Below are 9,280 nucleotides of genomic sequence, written 5' to 3' on the forward strand. Positions count from 1 at the left end.
ATACTTCTGAACACTTAATGCCACCTTTATAACAACCTATTTACGTAGTAGTGTTTGGTGTCATCAAAGCATCCATCCGGTGTAGGTGATTAACATGATCTCATGGTCGAAGGATTAAGTTACTATGCATATTAATTAAAGCTTGAAGCACAAAGAACTAAATGACTTGATCATATGCTACGCTTACTATGGGTGTATGTCCATCACATCATTCACCTAATGATATGACCATGTCATTAATAACATCCAATGTTCATGATCAGGAAACCATGATCATCTATTAATCAACAAGCCAGTTTAACAAGAGGCTTACTAGGGACTCCTTTATGTTTACAAAACACACAAGTATTAATGTTTTCGGTTAATACAATTATAGCATGGGATGTAAACATTTATCATGAACACTAAGATATAACAATAAACACTTTTATTATTGCCTCTTTGGCATATCTCCAACACATAGAAGTTGCTATTTGCCTCTAAATTCACTATAAAAGCATAAAAAATCATAAAAATATATAAAAGAGTTTAAATGCTCAAGATTTATTACATAAGTTTATTGTCCACGTATTCAATGACAAAGTATTATTCAAAAAAAATGTAAAAATGATACAAATGCTCTAGGTATTGTTTTCTTCGGGATTTCCTTCATTGCTGTTTGCAGCATTGTTGCCAACATCTTTGCCACATGTGCTCCACCAAATCAGTCTGGAGCTGGTTGTGTACAGCTAGATCCCGGATTTCGTGGTGCACATGGAGGATATCCCGGAATGATGCCGGACCACCTTGAGGAGTAACCAACTCTCCCTTACCATCGCACTTATTATCAAACAGTGAATCATCCCGCTCTACCTCAACAATCATGTTATGCATGATTACACAAGCGGTCATCACCTTCCACAGAGTTTGCACACTCCATGCTCTAGGGTGTCTAACGATAGCCCAATGAGCTTGGAGGATGCCAAACGCCCGCTCGACATCTTTCCAGGTGAACAACGGTCTGGACATCCAAAAACGACGGCGAAACATGGCCGGCGTGAACAATGCTTTGTGGTAGAAGTAGTCGTTGAAGAGCTGGTCGTGGCTGCGTTCTCTTTTGCGGACCGTACACGGGGATCTGCGAGACATTGTGCTGGTGGATGATCAACGCAGCCTCCGTGAGAAAGTTGTCGTCTGACAACGTGTCGATGAAGTTCTTGAAGAAATACTCGTCGTCGTTGTCGACCATGATCTACAGCTGAAATGGGACAAATTTTAGATCGCCCATTTCATCGAACACCTCGCAGGCGGAGGCCATCCAATGCGTCCGGAGGGACCTGAAGACATCAAAGCAGCGCGGGGCCGTGTCCTATGCTTCCGCACCGCTTCCTGGCGTCTCCACGACGGTGGCCGGCGTCGACAGCGCTCCCAAATCGCCGGTCCTGGGGTGGTGGCGGAGTGGTGGGAGATGTGTGCGAGGGAGCTGTGATTTAGGAGGCAGAAATGCGAGCCAGGGGCGGATAAGGGGAGGACGCGAGCGGCCAGCGATACGAGTCCGCGGCCACACAAACCCGATCCAGATTTGAGCCGGGTTTGGGTCGTCCTAGACACCGCTGTCATCCGTTATTGGAATGGATCCACGTGCTAGGACGGAATTTTGTCCGGTTCAACCTATCCGAACGCGCGGACGCGGGATGGATCGCCGTGCGGTTGGAGATGCCCTAAATTCGTAAACTCTACTGTCGTTGCCGTGTGGAAACGGCGGGATGGAAGACTCACATGGGGTACCTCATTCGGTCTTTGGTTGATTGGCGAGGTCATGTCGCGGGCACTACCACGGTCCTCCAGCCAGCAGTGGCGATCTCCAGGATGGGCCTGTGTACATTTATACGAGCCCCATACGTGTCAACACAGAGACCCTTGCCTCCCCCTCGTTTACCAGCTTCATGACACCGGGGCAAGCCATCCGGTGTCGGTGGTACCACGTCGTCGGCCCGGATCCTCTTAGGAACAGGCTGGCTCGAATATACGTCCTTCTTGGCTCCTCTCTTCCTTCTTCACCTGACCTGTTGGGGGTGCTTCGGGTGCTGGTGGTGCTTTTGTTGCTGCTGGGGTTGCTTAGGGTGCTGGTGGGGTGGCTCCCCGACGGTCGTCTTATGCAGCGTGTTAGGGCTTGTGGTGCGCCACCATGTCCGGTGCGCCACATAAATTATTTCTATGGTGCATATGTGGCTAGTGCGGCACAGAAATAAGATCTCATCTATAAGGCTTTTCCCACTAGTGTAGGGTACGCGATTAGAGTAACCTCAGCCGTCGCGACAACGAGTAGGTACCGTCATCATAGTTTTAGGTTAACTCGACTAACCATCTCTTTAAAAATGATCATTTTGATCAATCAATAGTAATGAGAAACTGTTTTAATCTTTGTCATTGTCCACCGGATCTCGATGCGACCAACACGGTCACTCTGCATGATCGCGCGGTGTCCAGGTAGACACAAACACGACGCAAATTTAGCGTATGTTTGCATCCCGGCCAATAGCTCAATCACTATGCATGGGCCGCTATGACGTATTTTTCGACGACGGCGGCCGCGCTCGTTTGCTAGAGATGCCCTATATTCTAGTAAACCCTGTTGTTGCCGTGTGGAAACGGCTGGAAGACTCACATGGGTACCTCACCCGGTCTTTGGTTCATTGGCGAGGTCATGTCGCGGGCACCACCACGGTCCTCCAGCCATCACCAGCAGTGGCCATCTCCAGGATGGGCCCGTCTACATTTATACGAGCCCCATACGTGTCAACACACAGACCCTCGCTTCCCCCTCGTTTTCTACTCTTCCCCGCTTTACTCTGGCTAGCTCCATTCCCCCACATCAAACACCATGGCCTCGCACCACCTCGTCCCCGCCGCTGCCCTCCTCCTCGCCTTCATCCTCACGCCTCTATCAGCTGGCGATCCTCTCGGCAAGTTCTGCGGCAGCAGTGTCAACTTCACCGCCAACAGCACCTACCAGGCCAACATCCGGCTCCTCAACGCCACTCTCCCCAAGAACGCCTCCTCCTCACCCAATCTATTCGCCACCGGCACCGTCGGCACCATCCCGGACATCGTCTACGCGCTCGCTCTCTGCCGCGGCGATACCGCCGCCGTCAACTGCACCCAATGCGTCACCACCGCCTTCCAGGACGCGCAGCAGAGCTGCCCGTACAACAGGGACGCCACCGTCTTGTACGACCCCTGCGCGCTCCGCTTCTCCAACCAGAATTTCCTATCCTCCACCGACGACGGCGACAACGTCCTCGCCTACGTGAACGTTCAGAACGTGTCCGCGCCGGCCAAGGTGTTCGACGCCGCGGTGGGCGCCCTCATAAACGCCACCGTCGAGTACGCGGCCACCAACTCATCCAGGCGGTTCGGCACAGGAGAGATGGCCTTCGGGAGCTTCGACAAGATCTACGGGCTGGCGCAGTGCACGCCGGACATGGCCCCGGCCGATTGCCGGGCCTGCCTCCAGGGTATCATCGCGGCGATATCAAAGTATTTCAGCGACAAGTCGGGTGGCCAGGTTCGAGGATTGCGGTGCAGTTACAGGTATGAGGATTATCCGTTCTTCAACGGGCCTTCGCTGCTGCAGCTCCCGGATCCATCCGTGGGGACAACGCCAGCTTTAGCACCAGAACCGGCGCCAGCGAACATGACGCCAGTGCCAGCCAGAGAAGGTAAGCCCAGAGAAACAACTTCATCTTATTTGCTCGATTCATTCTTCAGATAGAAGCAATTCCGCAATTCAGACGGAAAGCAGTGAGGTCCGATCTGTGGAAAAACGAAAACGTAAAAACTAGAGGTGGACTAGATCGGAGGAGTACTTTAATTCGATTCTAACATTATAAATATATACTGTCAACACCCCATCGAGGGGCGTTTTTAGTTTTTTACTGTCTGTTTTGTTTGTGCTAACTACACTCCGATCTTCGGAGTTCTTTATTTAGTGTAATAAAGAATTCAGAAGCAACCTGGGCGAAGTAGTAAACGCCAGAAAGATCATTCTCAAGAATCAAACTTTAGAAATTTCCGTTGTTTGATCTTGACTTGTGCGCAGTCCCGTAGCTATCGGTTGCTTGACTGGACAACATGGAGAATTATACCGAGTCCTAAGTCCTGGCTGATTGCTAGCCACACAAACTCTCCTGCAAAGAGTGCGCATTGGAATAAGAGCACTCTTCCATCATTAAGCCTAAGTAGGACTAAATTTTGACGAACAAAATATCTTCTTTGTCTTCTGGTGTGTGGGCATGAGCACATGGCTGTTTTATTTTTTAGACATGCCAAATAACATGGTTTATTTCAGAGTTAGTTGGGTTCATTTTTTTTTCGATAAAGGGAATATATTAATATCGAGAGATACCAATTACACCTAGGCTCTGCAACAACGCAATACCCTAATAGTAGTACAGATGCGCACAGCCAAAAAAAAAGAAAAAAAAATACTAAGAAATACTAAGAAGGGTGAAAAGCAAAAGAGCTACTGTTATTTTTCACACCTCCTCTTTTCGAGAGAATATATTTCTTAGAACTAGCACGGTGGCCCTCATCGTCTTTAGTGTTTCAAAATTATTATGGAAGAAATAACTTAATATTTTTTAATAAATATACATATTATACAGTAAGAAATAAAACAATTGTATATCAACTAAAAACTGATGTTAAAAAATGATATAAAATCATTCATGCATATTTGCTTCATGTCTTGTCCGCGTGCCAGGTCCTAGTGGTTAGCTTCATGTTTCGGCTCAATCTGCTTATTTGCTTTCACCATTATATTGAAAAAAAATCTCTATGGGTACAAAAAGCAAACTAAATCTTTCATAGCCCTAGTTTGAAATTGCACATGTAGTTGTAGCCACTAACTGTAGATCTACACATCCCCCGCAAAAAAAATCTACACATGGCGATAATTTTGATTAAATGGATCAATGTGGTGATTTAGATAAACATCTTTCTTATTTTTAGTGTAACACCATAAAACTAAATATTAAGTAATATCATGCACATGCTAAAATACATAGAGAGTTCTTCCTTCCAATTATTATAATTGTATAATACAAATACTCCCTCCGATTCATATTAATTGACTCCAATATGGATGTATCTAGAACTAAAATATGTATAGATACGTTCATATTAGAGTCAATTAATATGAACCGGAGGGAGTAGTTTTTTAATAACCAATTTCCTAAATATTGTGATGACTTCAATGATTAAAATATACTTTAATACTAAGTGATTTACATACCATTGTAATTGTATGTAATGTTACAGATGTCGACGAACACCTCCTTAAACATGTCATCTAGAAAACATTAATAAGTAATATCATGGACATGCCAAAAGCCGTAGAGATTTCTTGCTTTGGGTAATTTTAAAATTATTACTTTTACCAATTTCTATGTTCTTTTTATTTATGAATTAAAATCTATTTTTGGAAGTAATTTGGCATATCGACATCATCTATAATGTCATAGACTCAAGCATGTGTTGCATACGCATGTTAGACAGTCATCCGCATGAGATATTAGCTTTGAAGCTCAAACCATCATTTTATTGAAGTAGAGCTATGGTTCTCATATATTATTAATATTATGGTATTTGAAGTAAATTGTAGTCTCAAAAACTATAGGTACTACTGTATGTGCTCTTGCCACCATAAAATAGCTTGCAGTATCATGGTACATTAATTCTTAATAACATGTTGAAATTCACTAACCTCGATTATATGTGAAACAAATATAGAGATTGGAAACATGAATAATATAAATAGTTATATAATCACGAAAAAGTTATAATCATGTGATACTTATTTATGTAGTAAGATGTCCGTACAAAGAATAATGTGGAAATTGCATCTCGGAGACTTATGTATTTAAAAATGTATTTTTTAGGAAATAGACTGATTTATATATGACACTCCAAAAACATGGAGAAATATCTAATACGGTGTTCCTATAATTCCAAAAGTTCTATAACCTTGGCTACATGTAAAAAATATTTAAATAGCATTAGACTTACAATTATGAAAATAGTTCATAATCATCTCGTTTCTATTTCTGTAGTAACATACAAATAAACAATATTATTTATCATGCATCTTGAAACCTGTCGATATAAAATTCCAATGTACTTTTGGGCAAACTGAATTTACAGACGACTCTCAACGGCATGATAGTATTACACGCATAATGTGATGTTCGATTAATCAATAAGCAACCCTTTAAAATAGTATTAACAAACTATTGAATTGAAAAAATTAATCATCGCGATGTAGGAATCTGAAATAATGATAATCATGCAATTTTCATTTGTGTAGAAAAATATAATAATATTAAATCCCTTATGTATTTTCGGACGAAAGAGAGCGCAATAGCGTAAAGAAAACATATAGTGTTGTTTTATTATTCACTCGTAACCAACATGCATGAATATGTTGTTAATATGTTTTCCATATGCCTGTTAATTAACCACTCACGCCTGTGCGTGGCAAGATGTGAAGTCAATGAAATAATGGTTTTCTACATGTTTTTATGGAATAAAAACAAATGCTTTTATCACGTTCCTGGTCACAGACTTCAGTTCTACTTGCTAAAAACTGTGCTTTTCTAAGAAATCAGCAATGTGTGTTTCAAAAAAAAAAAAAAAAACAGACCAGCTTTCTCAGCGTACCTAATTTACTTTCCCCATCTCCCTGGCAAAATAACATATTCAGACTGGTAACCCTTCTGTATTTCTCAATTCGAGAAGTCAAGACATAAAGCTTTTCAGCACTATGAAGTATGAACATCAAAGATAGCTGACTGCTCGGTGTGCTTTGTAATGACTCGCGCCTTTTGTTTACAGGAAGCAAAAGCAATGGAGCTGCTAGAATTTTAGCCATTACACTGCCGATAGTCGCTGCAATACTGGCTTCTATTGCCATTTGCCTTTGTCTGCGGAGGAAAAAGAGCAAACCGGTACGAAAGGCATCAGTATCATGTAAGTCTTATTAGTTAGTTCCAAATCTACCCCTTTAGACTAATAGGGCCAATCTTCTTATTCTGTTCGTTTCCATATGACAGTGGCATCATTTTCATATGAAAATTTACATTCACGCATAACACCATTACGAAACTGTATTTTCTCTTATGATAGATCCAACCAATCCGGAGGACATAGAGAGTATTGAATCACTCATTCTAGATCTATCAACTCTGAGAGCCGCAACAAATAACTTCGATGAAAGCAATAAACTCGGTGAAGGAGGGTTTGGTATTGTTTATAAGGTGCTAATTATATCTTTTTTACATCGAGCTTTTATCCTGTATTTTAATATTCTACTAGTAAATAAGTATACCTATTTGTACAGGGAATCCTTCCTGGCGATGAAGAAATAGCAGTTAAAAGGTTATCACAAAGTTCTCGACAAGGTATAGAGGAGCTGAAAAATGAGCTTGTTTTGGTTGCTAAGCTTCAACACAAGAATTTAGTGCGACTTGTCGGTGTTTGCTTGGAAGAACATGAAAAGTTACTTGTGTATGAGTACATGCCCAACAAAAGCCTCGACACCATTCTTTTTGGTAAAGTTCCTCATCTCCACTTTGCAACAGTGAAAGAACAAATAAAATATGTTGTGGGCAGTTCTAAGGTTTGTTTTTCTGTGTGGCAGATCCTGATAGGAGCAGTCAGCTAGACTGGGGAAGTAGATTTAGGATAGTCAACGGGATTGCTCGGGGATTACAATATCTGCATGAAGATTCTCAGCTGAAGATAATTCACCGGGACCTTAAAGCGAGCAATGTTCTGTTAGATTCTGAACTTATTCCTAAGATTTCAGATTTTGGCTTAGCAAGGCTCTTTGACAGTGATCAATCAAAAGATGTCACCAACCGTGTCGTCGGAACCTAGTAAGTCCTGGTGACATTTGCCTTATAACATTTTTAAAATTGCACTAGTCCATAACATAATGTTGTTATTGCAGTGGATACATGTCCCCTGAGTACGCTATGCGTGGGGCTTATTCTATCAAGTCCGATGTGTTCAGCTTCGGCGTTTTGATTTTAGAAATCGTTACAGGAAGAAGAAACAGTGTCTCATATGACTCCGAGCAGTCTGTAGATCTCTTAAGTTTGGTGAGTATTTTGACTGTTACAACTTCAGCTGTTACAGAAAGCTGCACTTAATAACATCATCGTAATATTTTTATTATTATTATTAATATACCTACGTAATGCAGGTATGGGAGCACTGGACAATGGGAACAATTGTAGAGATCATGGATTCGTCCATGACCAGCTATTCTCCTGGAGACCAGATGCTGAAGTGCATTCACATCGGACTTCTATGTGTTCAAGAAAACCCCGCAGATAGACCGCTGATGTCGGTCGTGACTGTCCTGCTTAGCAGCAGCACTGTGTCTCTCCAAGCTCCATCTAGGCCAGCTTTCTGCATCGAAAAAAGTGGCGCTAACGACTCAGACATTCACACGGAGCCATACCGAGGAAATTCAGAGTCGACAAGCCGGTCGCCTATGTCACCGAACGAAGTTTCGATCACTGAACTTGAGCCGAGATAAATCTGAGTGATGCTGAGTTCATTTTATATGCCATTCTCGCCAAAAGAAAATTATAGCAATTTTTTTTATGTAGGGATAGACTTTACTTCAAACTAGCTCCGTTTCAAGGATAAGGCGCAAACGCATTTCAAGATGAACTTTGACCAAACAAATTGAGCAATAAAACTTTAAGTATGTTGTATGTAATTGATATCGTTGGATTCTTATTGAAAAATACTTTCGAATGATGCTAATTTTAAACCAAAAAATCTTTATATATTTACAGTAATTTTTAGTCAAATAAAAAACACGCAAAATGAAGATATTTTATTCTTTGAAACGAAGGTAGTAATTCATATGTATTACTAGGAAATGTGCCCGCGCGTTGCTGCGGATATAAAATATGTATCCTCCTGCTCGAAACAGGCTTTCACCCGCTTATTAATATAGCAACCACACGAAACAACTGCTGGGCCTCAACACAAGCAACGTTCAAACGAAACAAAATAGAAAGAAACTACAGTATATATATATAAACCGTTTTGTCTAAGTCAATAAAGCTCACCTGGTTCCCCTAAAAAAAAAATCTGCTGAATTTTAGTCAGGCATAGTCCAGCCGATAATATTACTCCTTGGCTTAATCAATGGCTCCAGTTACCATGCTCAGTCAAGTGTTATGTTGCCCTTCAGACTTAGTGGCATGTTGCGTCGTTCTGT

The 9,280-nt window shown here is 42.0% G+C and overlaps 1 protein-coding gene across 1 annotated transcript; it reads left to right on the plus strand.

Moving 5' to 3' along the window:
• The first annotated feature begins 2,809 nt into the window (after positions 1 to 2,809).
• Positions 2,810 to 8,617, plus strand: LOC124677215 (cysteine-rich receptor-like protein kinase 6). The gene is made up of 7 exons (XM_047213214.1): positions 2,810 to 3,701; positions 6,874 to 7,008; positions 7,165 to 7,295; positions 7,379 to 7,589; positions 7,679 to 7,916; positions 7,991 to 8,141; positions 8,246 to 8,617. The coding sequence occupies exons 1-7, from the start codon at positions 2,864 to 2,866 to the stop codon at positions 8,582 to 8,584; spliced, it is 2,043 nt and encodes a 680-aa protein (XP_047069170.1). The 5' UTR covers positions 2,810 to 2,863; the 3' UTR covers positions 8,585 to 8,617.
• Positions 8,618 to 9,280: the final 663 nt, after the last annotated feature.

The sequence above is a fragment of the Lolium rigidum genome, chromosome 7, assembly GCF_022539505.1.
Source record: "Lolium rigidum isolate FL_2022 chromosome 7, APGP_CSIRO_Lrig_0.1, whole genome shotgun sequence".
Taxonomy (NCBI): domain Eukaryota; kingdom Viridiplantae; phylum Streptophyta; class Magnoliopsida; order Poales; family Poaceae; genus Lolium; species Lolium rigidum.